Source organism: Phaethon aethereus (assembly GCF_964289735.1).
Source record: "Phaethon aethereus genome assembly, contig: HAP1_SCAFFOLD_32, whole genome shotgun sequence".
NCBI lineage: Eukaryota > Metazoa > Chordata > Aves > Phaethontiformes > Phaethontidae > Phaethon > Phaethon aethereus.
Window position 1 is genome coordinate 1 of NW_028113840.1, and position 13,647 is coordinate 13,647.

Consider the following 13,647-nt stretch of genomic DNA (forward strand, 5'->3'; position numbering starts at 1 on the left):
GGGCTCACAGGGACGTGCCGGGGGTCCCCCAACTCACGTGCTCCTGCATCTTCAGCTCCTGGAACTTGATGAACTTGGAGCCGCGGCTCTGCAGGTAGAGCCGCCCCCCCGAGCGGTTCGTCTGGCACTCGCGGCTCGGGCACATCAGCAGCGGCATGAAGGTGGGTGACTGGATCTGGGGAGAGCCACGGGGGTGGGCTCGGGCTGACCAGGACCCCCACGCCCACCCACCCCGGGGCCCCTCCACCGCGCTTACAGGCTGGTAGGTCTCGGCCCCGCACTGGTCGCAGCTGTAGGTGGCCACCACCATCATGGGCTTGACCTCGGTGACGCGGGTGACGATGCCACGGACGGTCACCAGCTTCCCGATGCAGTCGGCCTTGACGTCACGGACCACCCGGGCTTTGGCGGTGGAGGGCGCCTTGAAGTACAGCTCACTGGGGACGGCGGGGGACGGAAAGGGCCACGGTTAGAGGGGAGGCAGGGACGGGAACGGGGGTAAGGGAGCGTCCACACGCAGGGACGGAACGGGGTCCCAGGGGAGGGGGGTTAGAGGAGACACCGGGCCCGGCGGGCAGCAGGGCCAGGGTCGGAGCGGGATGCAGGGGGGACACGGCCCCTCTCACACTCACAAGCGCCGCAGCAGCTCAGGGGGGTACTGGTTCTGGGGGCTGCGGGCGTCCCCCGCGTCCCGGCCCCGCTGCTCCAGCAGCAGCCGGTGCTCGATGTACACGTCGAGCACGTCCTTGCGGGACACCTGGGGACGCGGGGGCACAGGACGGGGGGACGTCAGGGGGGGACGTCGGGGGGGCCGCCGCCCCCCGCCTGCCCGGCGAGCCCCCACCTCGTGCTCCTTGTAGAGCGGCAGCAGCTCGTGGACGGCGTCGGCGAAGAGGCGGCTGTAGCGCTTGGCGTTGTCGCAGACGGCCTCGGCCAGCTCGGGGTCGTCCTCCGCCACGTCGTCCAGCGCCACGTACAGCACCGCGCGCTCCCGGTGCGCCAGCGCCGTCTGCGGGGGGCGAGCGGGCCGTGGGGGGCGCGGGGACCCCGAACCGGCCGCGGGGACCGCGGGGGCGGGGCGGGACCCCAGCCGGGGCAGGGTGACGGGAGGGACCCCCGGCTGCCATGGCGGGGGGGGGCTGCGGCTGTGACGAGGGGGCCCAGCCGACACGGGGAGGGGGGGCGGGACACGCGGGGACCCCGAGGCGGCTCGAGGCGCCTCACGGCCGCTCTCACCAGCTGCTCCCGGTACGGGAACTCCTTGCCGCCGTCGGCGCCATCGCGGTAGAAGTCCTGCAGGAACCGCTTCGCCTTCTCTGGCGGAAGAAGGGGCGGTCTCGGTCACGGCGCCCCGGCCGGGCCCCGGAGCCGAGCCGAGCCGGCCCGCACCTTTCTCGGCAGCGTAGTCGCGCGGCGCCATGGCCGGGTCAGGCCGGGGCCGGTGCCGGTTCGGGTCCCCGCAGGGCTGGTGCCGGTGCCGGTTCGGGTCCCCGCCGGGGCGATGCTGGTGCTGGTGCCGGTGCCGGCTCGGGTCCCCGCAGGGGCGATGCCGGTGCCGGTGCCGGTTCGGGTCCCCGCAGGGCTGGTGCCGGTGCACCGCGAGGGTCAATCCCGGTCCCGCCGCCGCAACCAAAAGTGGCGCGAAAACCGGCACCACGTGACCGCCGGTGCCCAGTCCGGCGCAGGCCACGCCTTCGGCGGCGCGCAGCTGCCCGGCCCGGGCCACGCCCCTTTCGGCAGTGTCATGTGACCGCCACCCGCCAGGCGGGACGCAGGTTCGGGAGGACCCGGAAGGGCCCTGCGCACGCCCGTCCTTAAAGGGGCCGCGGCCGGGGGCAACGCGGGGGATGCTGGGGTGGGGGCTTGGAGGGATGAGGCGTCGGCGGGGAGCTTGGGGGCTGCTGAGCCCTGTGGGTGGGCACATCTCGGGGTGCGGGCCCGGGAGGGGGGGGCATAGGGTTCTGGGGGTCTCGGACAGGCAGCTTCGGGGTGTGCAGAGCTCGGGGGGGTGCAGGGCCTTGGGGGCTCACGCCAACCCCCCCCATCTCTCCAGCCCGGCGATGCTGTCCCAGATTTTCATCCTCTCCTCCAAGGGCGACCGGCTCATCCACAAGGACTGTATCCTCCACCCCCTGCACACCCGGGGGTCCCCCCGCTTGAGGGGCTCCCCACGCACACCCCCCCCCCCCCGTATCGCCCCCATTCTCCTTAACCCCCTCTAGTCCGCGGGGAGACCAGCAGCACCAGCACGGACCTTGCCGACACCTTCTACCGCCGGATCACCTCGCTGCCAGGGGACCAGGCCCCTGTCTTCATGGTAAGGGGGGGGTGAGGGCGACATGGGGGGCTCTGTGGGGGTCCCACGGGGGTCACGGCTCCACTCCTCCCCCAGGCACACGAGGGCTGGCACTTTGTCCACGTGCGGCATGCAGGGCTCTACTTCGTGGCCACCACAACGCCGGACGCGTCCCCCTTCACCCTGGTGGAGTTCCTCAACAGGTACGGGGGGAGCTGGGGGAGACAGCGGGGGTGACAGGGACCCCCTGATGGGTGCGGGTCCTGCCGCAGGCTGGTGACGCTGCTGCGGGACTTCTGCGGGCCCCTCAGCGAGAAGAACGTCAGCCTCAACTTCGCCCTCATCTATGAGCTGCTGGATGAGATGCTGGTGGGCACAGGCTGGGGGGGGGAGCTGGGCACAGGCGGGGGGGTGCTGGGGACACCCTACGGGGGGAGAGAGGACACCTTGGCGTGGTGAGAACTCCCTGGAGGGAATGGGGGACACGCCGGGGAGCACTGGGGACACCTCATGGGGCTGAGGACACCCCTTGGGATGGTGGGGACCCCCTTATGGCTGGGGACATCTCAGGGGGTGACGGGGACGCCCCTGGAACACCCAGTTGTGACATCCCAGAGGGAAGGGGACAGGGGACAGTTCCAACAGGGTGCAGAGGACACCCCGGGGGCCACACGGGACAGCTTCAGGGGGGTGACAACCCCCTGGCCCCCCAGGACTACGGCTATGTCCAGACCACGGCGCCCGAGGTGCTGCGCAACTTCATGCACACCGAGCCCGTGGCCACCAAACCCTTCAGCCTCCTCGACCTGGGCTCCATTGGGCTGGTGAGGACCTGGGGACACCCCAACGCCCCCCCATCCTCCCCTGCCCAGCTGGGGTGCCCAAACCCTGTGCCCCCCACCATGTCGTTGCAGTTCGGCGCCGAGACGCAGCAGAGCAGGGTGGCCCCCGGCTCGGCTGCCAGCCGCCCCGTGCTGCCGCCGCGGGGGGAGCAGGTAGGAGCCCCCAGGTGTCCCTGTGTCCCGCTGTTGTCCCTCCTCCGACCTTGACTCCCCGCCCCGGCCGCAGGGCACCAGGAATGAGGTCTTCGTGGACGTGGTGGAGAGGCTGACGGTGGTCATCGCCGCCAACGTGAGTGGGGACGGGGACACCCTGCCCTGTGCCTCCCCCTGCCCCTCAGCGCGTCCCCCAAGCACGTCCCCATGTCCCCTGGGTGCTTTGGCTCTGCCCACCACCCCCGGGCCCCTCCCACCCCCTGGGACCCCCGTGTTCCCCCGAAGTCTTACCCACCCCAGCTCAGCCGGCGTCCCCTCTCCCCAGGGGACACCCATGAAGGTGGACGTCCAGGGCGAAATCCGCCTCAAGTGCTACCTGCCCAGCTGTGTGGGTAAGGGCGGGCCGGGGTTGGGGTACCAGGGGTCGGGGAGAGCCCTCGCTGTCCCCCCCCTTCTGCACCGTCCCGTGTCCCCACAGAGATGCGCATCGGGCTGACGGAGGAGTTCTGCGTGGGCAAGTCAGAGCTGCGGGGTGAGCCCCCCCGGATACCCACCTCTGCCCCCCAGCACCCCCCTAACAACCCTGGCTGCCCCCCCAGCACCATCCTACCCCCTGCTTCTCCCCCCTCCCCCTGTAGCGCCCTTCTCTGCCCCCCCAGGCTACGGCACAGCCGTCCGGGTGGACGAATGCGCCTTCCACAGCTCAGTCAAGCTGGACGAGTTCGAGAGCGGGAGGGTCCTGAAGGTCACCCCAAGCCAGGGGGAGGTGAGGGACACCGGGGGACACTGGGAGACGTGGGGGGGCTACCAGAGCCCCCCCTGAGCCCCGTCTCCCCCAGCTCACGCTCATGCAGTACCAGCTGGCGGACGACATCCCCTCGCCGCTGCCCTTCCGCCTCTTCCCCACCGTGGACCAGGACCCCACGGGGAGGTGAGCGGGGGGCGGGGGATCACCCCCCCTTCTGATCATCCCTGGGGGCTGACCCCAATTCTGACCATCCCCGTTTCCCTGCAGGCTCCGGCTGTACCTGAAGCTCCGCTGTGACCTACCCCCCAAGAGGTAGGTGCCCGTGGGGGCTGTGGGGGCCATGGCAGAGCCCAGCCCCTCACCTGCCCCCCCCCGGCCAAATTGCAGCCAAGCCCTCAACGTCTGCCTGCAGCTGCCTGTGCCCAAGGGGGTGAGCAGGTGGGTGCCAGCATTTGTGGGGCTGGGGCTGTCCACCACCTTGTCAGCCCCTCACCCCCTGTGCCCCCCCAGCCTGGCGCAGGAGCTGAGCAGCCCCGAGCAGACGGCCGAGCTGCAGCCCGGCACCAAGTCCATCCGCTGGGACATCCCACGCTGCCAGGGCGGGTCACAGCTCTCCGCGCTCTTCAAGGTGAGGGCTGGGGGGCCGAGGGGTGCGGGGGGCCGGGCAAGGAGGGCCCCTGGGGCTCGGGGATGGGCAGGGACCCTTCTTGGAGACCTGTCCCTCGTGGGGGGGTGACCACTGGGCAGGAACCCGCGTCCCCTTCGGGGGGGACGGGCAGAGACCCGCGTCCCCTTTGGGGGGGCCCCTTTGAGGGGCCCAGGGCCGGGCGGGGAGCCGGTGTCCCGCGCCGCCCCCGGCATCACTGCGCCCTCCCCGCAGCTGGAGGTGCCGGGGCTGAGCCGCGCGTCGCTGCTGGAGCTGGGCCCGGCCAACCTGGCCTTCGAGCTGCCCGCGCACGCCTGCTCGGGGCTGCACGTCCGCTTCGTGCGGCTGCCGGCGCCGGCCGGGGCCCCCCAGCGCTGGGTGCGCTATCTCACCCACAGCGACTCCTACGTGCTGCGCCTCTGAGCAGGGACCCCCCGCGAGACCCCCGCCCTGCGGACCCCCAACGCCGGGAACCCGCACCCTGACGCTGGCTGTCAACCAAGTATTTATTAACTGTCACCAAACGGGGCCCGGGGAGCCAGGCTCCCCCAGATTTGGGCTTGTAACAACAATAAACAGGCACCAAACTCCTCTGTGCCGCTGGGGCTCCCTCGCTCAGGCGTCCTGTGGGGAGAGGGGTCCTGTGAGACACCCCCAAAGTGGGGGGAGGGCTCTCCTTCGGGCTCCCACTGCCCCCAGGCCCGCTGTGCATTCCCCACAGCTCACCTCAATGCCCAGGATGGTGGAGTCAAAGAGGTCCCGGAGCCGGTCCTGGGGGGCCAGCAGAGCCTGGGGAAACAGGCTGGGGCTGGGTGGGGTAGAGGCACCCCAGGGTGCTGCTGGCCCCATGCCTACAGGGGCAAGGGGCTGGGGGGGAGCCTTGGGGGGTGGCCTCACCCTGTCCTGGTCTGGGATGTCCTCCTCACTGCTCTCCTCTTCAATCGTCACCTCTTCCTCCTCCTCCTCCTCCTCCTCCTCCTCCTCCACCATCAGGCTGAGCCTGGGGGAGAAGTGAGGAAGGGAGGGAGGTGGAAGATGGAGGACACCCCCCCAGACTCTCCCTCCGCAGCCCCAGTGCCCACCCTGGTCCCCCTCTGGTGCCCACCCCATGCCCCCCCGGCAGTCCCGGTCCCTCCCATACCCACCCTGTGCCCCAGCCCTCACTCACTGGGTCATCCCGCTGCGCTGGCGGGACAGGGAGCTGCTGCGGGAGGAAAGGACAGGGAATCAGGGGGAGACCCTAGGTGGGGGGCACCCGGTTTGGGGGCGCTCGCCCCCAGCCCAGTCACTCACCTCTGCAGGGGGCTGGGGTCGGAGCTGAGGTCTCGTGTGGGCAGCCGGGGCAGCAGGGGCCGGGGGCCGCCCCGCAGCACGGTGGAGGTCAGGGCTGGGCTGGGGAGGCGGCTGCTCGGCCATGGGCTGGAGTTGGGACGCTCCGAGGGGGCTGTGGGAAGGAGCTGAGCACAGGGACCCCTGCCCCATCCCCACACCCTATCCCCAGCCCCAGAGCCTGTCCCCATCCTTGAGCCTCATCCTTGTCCCCGAGTCCTGTCCCCATCCCCACACCCTGTCCCGTCCCCTCCCAAGGGCAGTCTGGCTGCGGCAGAGGTGACGGAACTGACACAAGCCCCCCCTTTGCCACCTCTCCGCTCCCTGCCCCACAGTGACCCTCGCTCTGTACTGGGGAGCCTCAGACTGGTCCCAGCCTCCAGCTGGGGTCACCCCAGCGAGGGACAGAGCGGGACAAGCCCCCCCCAGCCCTGCACAACCCAGCCTGGGTGCTGCAGGTGGCACAGCCCCCAGGGCACGGGGTCCTCCAGGGCTCAGCCCCCGCCTCACCGTCCACGCGGGGTCTCTTGGCAGCGGAGCCGGGTGAGGGGCGTGGGTGGGGGGCTGTGCTGCGGCTGCTCACTGAGCCCCCCTCCTCCTGCGGCTGCAGGGAGTTGCGGTAGGTGACAAGGGATGGCCACGGCGCATCCCGCGGCGCCAGCCACCGCTGCTCCTGGCACATCTTCTCCAGGTAGGCCAAGCTGTGGGGGGAGAGGGGGGACACGGTGGGTGACATGGCATCAGGGACCTGCAGGTGCCCAGAGACCCCACATGGTCCCAGGGGACCCCACGTGGACCGTGAGGACCCCACTGAGCAGCCCACATGGCCCTGGAGGACCCGAATGGGACACCTCCCCGGCCCCCAGGAACCCGTGCCCCGCCGCACTCACAGCAGAGCCTTGTCGGGGCGCAGCAGCCGGGGCGAGAACTCGCTCAGCACCTCCAGGAATGGCAGGTTGAGGGGCGGCAGGCCCGGCCCAGGGCCTGGAGGCTCCTGGAAGGCGAACTGGATCCCCTCCCTGGCTGGGGCAGAGGGGTGAGGGGGGAGGCTGAGCCCCAACCCGGCCCCCCAGCCCTCCCCAGCCCCCCGGCCCCTCGCACTTGTGCATGCTCAGCAGCGCTGGGCGGTTGCGGAGCTGGTGGAGGCTGAAGAGGAGGGAGAAACGCCGTGCCAAGTCCCGGATCTCGAGGAAAGCCTCAGCCGCCCGGATCTCGGGGCCCTGCTGCAGCAGCAGCTCCGTCATCAGCTGCGCAGGGGCAGAGGGTCAGTGCTGGACCCCCTTGGAGAACCCCAGACCTCCCGGGAACCCCCAAAGCTTCCTGGCTGTCCTCCTGCCTCGAGTCTCACAGAATCCCCCGTAAAGCCTCCTGGAGCCCTGGACCTCTTCAGGGACAGCCCCCCGAACCCCATCCACATCTCCTGGAGCCTCCCTGACCTTCCCAGAGCACCCCAAAGACCCGTAGACTCCCCTGGAGACCTCCCAGAGACCCTCAGAGCCTTCTGGACAACACCAGGGACCCCCAGAGCCCCCAGCCGGTGCTGTACCTGCTGCAAGCTGAGCAGCAGGGTGCGAGCCCACTCCTGCCGGTTGATCTGCCGGGTACAGTTCAGCGTCTCTTTGATGATGTCCCCGTAGTCGCTGTAAAACTGTGGAGGAGATGACAGGGCCCGATGTCCCCAAGCCGTTGCGGGGCCAGCAGGACAGCCCCCGTGTGCCCCCCCACCTTGGCGTAGTGCTTGAAGACGTCGGAGGCGGCACTGAGCTCCAGCACGTTGTAGATGATGAGTTTGCAGAAGCCGGCCAGGAGCACCCGGCGCTGGTGCAGCTCCTCGATGCGGCTCTCGCTGTCCTCTGTGGAGACAGGAGGAGGCAGTGCGGGGACAGGCATCCGGGGGGACACCACGGGGATGCGTGGGGCGGACATACCCGTGGCTGAGAGCTCGTCCTGGCTGCAGGTGTGGTGGAAGACGTGATCCATGAGGAAGGCGGCCAGCTGGGACTGCAGCCCTGCATCGGGCAGCAGCACCAGTGGGACCAGCACCTCCCGCCCGTCCTGCGGCAGCTGGGGCCCGAACACCAGCAGCAGGTCGCTGAGCACCACAAAGGCCTGAGGGCACGAAAATGGGCTCAGCGCCAGGCCCGTCCCCCACGCCTGCGTCCCCCAGCCCCTGCGTACCTGCTCCCGGACACTGGCATCCACATCGGACAGGCAGCTCTGGCACAGTGAGCAGAAGGACACGACTCTGGTCTTCAGGCTCCGCAGCTGCTCCTGGGCAGGGGGACAGCGTGGCCTTTAGGGACATGGGGGCCACCCCAAGTTGTCCTCGCGGCCGTCCCCGTGCCACCCGTTCACCTGAGGGACATCGGTGCTGGGCAGGCGTGAGAGCTCCCAGAGGATGTGGAAGTGGAGGCAGGTGATGGTGGGAACAAGGACCTGCAGAGGTGGATGCAGGCAAGGGATGGCCGCGCTGCTGAGGAGCCCCGTGCGTCCCCTCTGCGTTGCCACCGTGTCCCCAGGGCGGCGGTACCTGCGGGGGCACCTCGCCCGTGTCCACAGCGCGCTGCAGGAGCTGGGCGCAGGGCGTGAAGAGCTGCCAGGGCGTCAGGTCGTGGGCGCTGCAGGGACAGAGTGCCATCAGCAGGGGCGAGGGGAGGTGTGGGGCAGGGGACAGGATGCTGGGGGACAGAGCCACGGGGAGCAGACGGGGCAGGGAACACACAGGCCAAGGGACAAGACACGGGGACATGGGATGCCACTGCACAGGGACATGGAGAGCACAGGGGACAGTGCGCCAGGGACACACAGGGCAGAGGGACAGGATGTCACAGGACAGGGCACAGGGGAGCCACATGGAGGGGGACAAGGATACCGGGAGACCCCTGGGCACGTGGGCAGAGGGGTGGTGCGGCCCCATGGCTCCCCACTCACTTGAACAGGATGGAGATCCTCTTCAGCGTGGCCGCCATGCTGTACACCTCCTCCTCGTCCAGAGACGAGGCCTGGGCAGGGCCCAGAGTTGGGGACGCCCCACACAGGGCTGGGGATGCTCCGCGCAGGGGCGGGGGTCCACACCAGGCTGGGGACACCCTGCTCCCTTTCTGGCTCCCTGACCCATCTCCTCCCCGCCGACAGCCCGGGCCGGGCCACCGCTGTACATACAGGTCCTGGTGCCTCTCCTGTCCCCAGCCCCGTTCTGGAGCCCGAGTTCCTGCCCTGGGGGGGCCCGAGCTCCATCCCAGGCTCCAGGTCCAGGTCCTGATCTCCGGGTCCCCATCCTGTTCCCAGCGGTCCCCAGCCCCGCCCCCATGGTCCCTCTCACGTCCCCTCTACCTGGAGCAGCTCGGTGACCTCCTGGTGGAACTTGTCAGCCAGCTGGTCGGCAAGGCGGCTGCGCACCAGGTCTCCGCGCCCGTGCAGGGCGAGCTCGGGGTCGCAGAGCGCGTGGAGCGCGCGGGATGCGGCCGCCAGCACCGCCTGCCCCGTGTGCTTCTCCACCACCTCCTGCAGCTGCCCCAGCACCAGCTCCAAGTGCTGCGGGGAGAGGGGGCTGTGGCAGGGACGGGGGGGGACAGGGCCTCCCATGGGGACAAGGGGACTTGCGGCCCGCCGCAGGGGGTAAGGACGGCCGTGGGCCCCCCGGGGAGACAGGGACAGCCCCTCGATGCGGGGGCACAGGGCACACAGCCTCCCAGCGGGGACAGGGACACCGAGCATCCCGAAGGGCACAGCCGGGGACCGGTCAGCAGCCCGCCCCGCGGTCCCACGTCCCAGGGGCAGCGCGGCTCTGCCCCAGCCCTGCGGGGCTGCATCCTGCCCAGGGCGCAGGGGAGCAGCACCTTCTCCAGCCGCCCGGTGCGGTAGATGCTGAGGTCGAAGCAGCGTAGCACCTCCAGGAGCGGAGCCGCCTTCTCAGCGTCAGCCGAGAACTGGGGAGGGGGGATGTCAGCGCCGACCCCCAGGCCCCCGGCGGTGGCGGCGGGGGGCCTCGTCCCCCTCACCTTGGCCAGCAGCTGGGGCAGGGCTGGGATGAGGCAGTGGGTGAGCCGGGTTCTCTCCTCCGCCTGCGCCTTGCGCTCCCGGGCAGAGGGCTGGGGAGAGAGGGGGAGGCTCAGGGCAGCCCAGGGGGAACCCCTGCCCCCTCCCCAGCCCTGTTACCTTCTTGGCCGGGACACGGCCCACCGGGGGGTGCCCCTCGGCTGCCTGGACCACGCTGGCCGCCAGGATCTCCACCAGTGCCTTCTCCTGCCGGTCCGCCAGGCCTGGGGGGGGAATGGGGGGGCGGCCCAGCACTCCCTCTGCTTGTGCCAAGGGGTCCTAGGGCATCCCTGCAGGTCCCAGTGCATTCCAACAAACCCCAGTATGTCCTCCAACCACCCACCACTGCCCCAGCAATGTCGCAACGCAACCCAGTGACACGCCAGCATGTCCTCCTATGTTCCAGTGTTGCCCCCGTGTCTCCCCGTCACATCCCAGCATCTCCCAGCAACGTCCCGACATCTGCCAAGGATGCCCCACAGCAACCCCGCTGTCTTCCAGTGATGTTCCAGTATATCCCAGCGCATTGCAGCAGCGCCACAGCATCTCCCTGTGGCCTCTCAATACACCCTAGTGCATCCTAGCATCTCCCAGCGTGTCCCAGCAACGTCCCTGTATACCTCCAGAGTGTCCCAGCACGTTCCAATGTAGCCTACTTGGTCCCAGCAACATCCCAGCATATTCCAGTGTCTCCCAGTGACATCCCAGCATATCCCAGTGTCTTCCAGCAACCCATCTGTGACGTCCCAGCGCATTCCAGTGTCTCCCAGTAGTGCCGTACCCTCGGTGGGCAACTCCTCCAGCAGCAAAGCACTGATGGCCTCCCAGTCCCTCAGCCGAGGCCCGGCGCAGTCCCACAGGCTGTCCACCAAGTAGGCTGCGTGCTCGTGGAGCTGGGGATGGGGGACAGGGGACCATCATGGCACGCAGAGGCCCCCCTGCCCTCCCACCCCCTGGGGCTGCTCTCACCTCGCTCTCAATGAAGAAGGCCAGAAGCAGGCGGAAGAAGGTCCTGTTGTCCCCATCGCGAGACGGCTCCCTACCCACCTCTCGCTGGGGGTCCAGCAGCCTGGGGACACGCGCACAGGGTCAGGTGGGGGTCCCGTGTGCCCACACCGGGTGCGAGGGGGGCAGAGCCCCTGGGGACATGGACACGGGGATCCCAAGTACCTGAGCAGGATGTACAAGGGACAGCGCCCCAAGGGTCAGGGACGCGGGGGTCCCACGTACCCCCTGCGCTGGGGACAGAGCTGGGGGACACGCAGGGACCAGGAGCCCGGGGGACACGGATGGGGGACCCACATACGCCTGCTCTGGGGCCAGAGACCCGGGGGACACAGACACAGGGGCCTCCCCCCGGCCCCCACCCTGGGGCGGCACCCGAACCCCGGGGGGACAGGGAGGACCCGGGCTGACGTCACGCACAGCTGCCACCGCCCCAGATGTGCCGGGGAACGGGGCCAGGACAAGCCCAAACACCGCCGCTGCCAAGAGCCGCCAAGGCCCGCGCCGAGATAAACGCGGCGCCGCCAGCCCCCTCTGCGCCGAGCGCGCCAAGGCTGGCGCAAGAGCACGAGCGTGTGAGCGGGACACGCGGCTGGGACCACGGGCAGCTGACCCAGCGCGTGCTGGGCTCGCGCTCGCCCCGCGGCGAACCTGGGGCTGCATGCGGCTGCCCCAGGCCCCGCTCCCATTAAGGACAGCGCTAACGAGCCTGTGACGAAGGTAGCCTGTCTGCCGGCCTCCGCTGGCCGCCCGCCAGATGCTCCCCGCAGCGGAGTGGGGAGGAAACCGAGCCTGAGTCAGGGTCTGGCAGGCAGAAAACGCTTGGCTTTTCGTGGGGGCTGGGGCCGGGTCTCAGCAGCAGCTCTGGGGCTGGGCAGAGATGGGCGAGGGGCCGGGCCCTGGCACGGGCCGGGCCGCGGCAGGCAGCAGCCCTCGCTCACCTGCGGTAGAGGAAAAGCCCGGCGGCGGAGGCCAGCGCCCGGCTGGAGACGTAGACCACAGGGTAGACGCTCTGGCAGTCCTCCTCCGTCAGCGCCTCCTCCATGTTCCTGTGCATGAGGAATGGTGGGGGTCCCCGCTCCTCCCGGCCCCCAGTCCCACTCCCCCGTCCCTGTTCTTGCTGCGGGACCGCGTCCCCAGGGCCCTGCATTCACAGCAGGACCCCGTCCCCCGGGTGCCCTCCAGCCCCATCATCTGTCCCCACTCTCACCGGAGGACCCTGTGCCACCGCGGGTCCCCCAGCCCCGCACTCACTCCAGCATCAGCGTCAGCAGCTTCACCACCTCCACGGCCACGTCGGGCTCCTTGTCGAGCACCATGGACACCATGCGGGTCTGGCGAGGGGGATGCGGGGTGCAGTCAGTCCCACACTGCAGGGACCCGGGGGACCCCCGTGGGGCTTCGCTCACCTTGAAGCGGCTGGTGAAGAGCTCCATGTGGGCGGCTGTGTCCCGGCGGCAGTACAGCCCCTGCAGCGCCTTCACACACTGCAGGCGCACCTCCCGCTGCTGCGGGGACGGGGACCATCGGTGGGATCCCTGGCCTGGCCCCGTGGCCCCCGCCGCCCCACCCCTGGCCCACCTTATCGTGCAGGGTCCAGCCGATGTACTTGAGGTAGCCGTCAGTGAGGAAGGAGGCCGCGTAGCTCCTCATCCACGTCCCCAGCTCCTCCATGCAGATGGCCCGGATCTCAGGCACCACATCTCTGCCACGCACGGCAACGCCCCGGCTCATGCCACAGTCCCCAGTGGTGCCGCGTCCCCGTCCCCACATCACTCCCACCTGCCCTCCCAGCCCGGCCACACCACGCTTCATGCCCCTGCTTCCCAGGCATGAGACCCCCCTCCACTCCAGAGCTGCTGGGCCAGCCCCGACCTGTAGCGGTGCACAAAGACGCCCTTGAAGATGGCATTCATCATGTTCTCGATCTCCTCCTGCTGCTCCTGGAGCTGGGGGGACACAGCGGGGCTCAGGCGAGGCTCAGCCACCGCCATGGCCGGCCAGCCCCTGCCAGTACGCTCACCTCCCGGCGTTTCTCCAGCAGTGCCTCCAGCTTGTCGGTGGCCCGGCGGCCGGGCCCCTTGCTCCGCTCAGCCTCGTACTGCCGCTGGTTGTTCTCCTGGTGCAGGCTCACGCCCAGCGCCACGTTCACCAGCGCCGTCATCAGCTTCAGGGCTGGGAGGGCAGCGCGGTGGGAGCGGGGACCCCCAAGGAGAGCCCGCGGGGAGCCCTCCTGGGGAGCTGCCTACCTGCCAGGGTGCTGGTGTGGCGGAAAGCCCGCACCTGGGAGTCAGAGAGGCCGGTGAGCAGGGAGATGAGGGCGTCCATCAGGAACTCGTCGTAGACAATGCTGTACTGGCACCGCCGCACTACCGCTGCCACCAGCTCACAGAAGCCGGCGCGGAAGCGGCGCCAGGGCTGGGTGCCCAGTGAGAGCGGATACTCGGCTGAATCCTGTGCGAGACGGGGTGAGCTGGGTCCCCCGCTGGTACCCGCTGCCACCTCCCCCCGAGCCCGCCCAGCACCTCCTCAAACTTCTCTGTCAGCTGCTGGATGATCTGGGAGTTCTGCAGGTGCCTGAACATCGCCA

The 13,647-nt window shown here is 69.9% G+C and overlaps 2 protein-coding genes across 2 annotated transcripts; one reads left to right on the top strand and one right to left on the bottom strand.

The window, feature by feature from the left end:
* Positions 1 to 2,060: 2,060 nt before the first annotated feature.
* Positions 2,061 to 5,108, top strand: LOC309416524 (AP-4 complex subunit mu-1-like; the record flags this gene model as incomplete). The annotated part of the gene is made up of 15 exons (XM_082016067.1): positions 2,061 to 2,118; positions 2,223 to 2,317; positions 2,393 to 2,499; positions 2,569 to 2,665; positions 3,010 to 3,120; positions 3,211 to 3,291; positions 3,365 to 3,427; positions 3,617 to 3,683; positions 3,770 to 3,823; positions 3,951 to 4,057; positions 4,131 to 4,222; positions 4,307 to 4,351; positions 4,427 to 4,477; positions 4,550 to 4,667; positions 4,920 to 5,108. The coding sequence occupies 15 exons, from the start codon at positions 2,061 to 2,063 to the stop codon at positions 5,106 to 5,108; spliced, it is 1,335 nt and encodes a 444-aa protein (XP_081872193.1).
* A 192-nt stretch (positions 5,109 to 5,300) lies between these two features.
* LOC309416523 (cohesin subunit SA-3-like) lies at positions 5,301 to 13,642 on the bottom strand (the record flags this gene model as incomplete). The annotated part of the gene is made up of 29 exons (XM_082016066.1): positions 5,301 to 5,309; positions 5,412 to 5,474; positions 5,583 to 5,685; positions 5,854 to 5,889; positions 5,979 to 6,129; positions 6,525 to 6,715; positions 6,905 to 7,033; positions 7,116 to 7,261; positions 7,561 to 7,662; positions 7,740 to 7,867; positions 7,943 to 8,123; positions 8,193 to 8,285; positions 8,370 to 8,450; positions 8,545 to 8,632; positions 8,946 to 9,028; positions 9,348 to 9,548; positions 9,854 to 9,943; positions 10,016 to 10,105; positions 10,173 to 10,276; positions 10,834 to 10,945; positions 11,022 to 11,121; positions 11,999 to 12,106; positions 12,312 to 12,391; positions 12,467 to 12,565; positions 12,639 to 12,762; positions 12,933 to 13,006; positions 13,081 to 13,232; positions 13,307 to 13,511; positions 13,583 to 13,642. The coding sequence occupies 29 exons, from the start codon at positions 13,640 to 13,642 to the stop codon at positions 5,301 to 5,303; spliced, it is 3,183 nt and encodes a 1,060-aa protein (XP_081872192.1).
* Between the last annotated feature and the right edge of the window lie 5 nt (positions 13,643 to 13,647).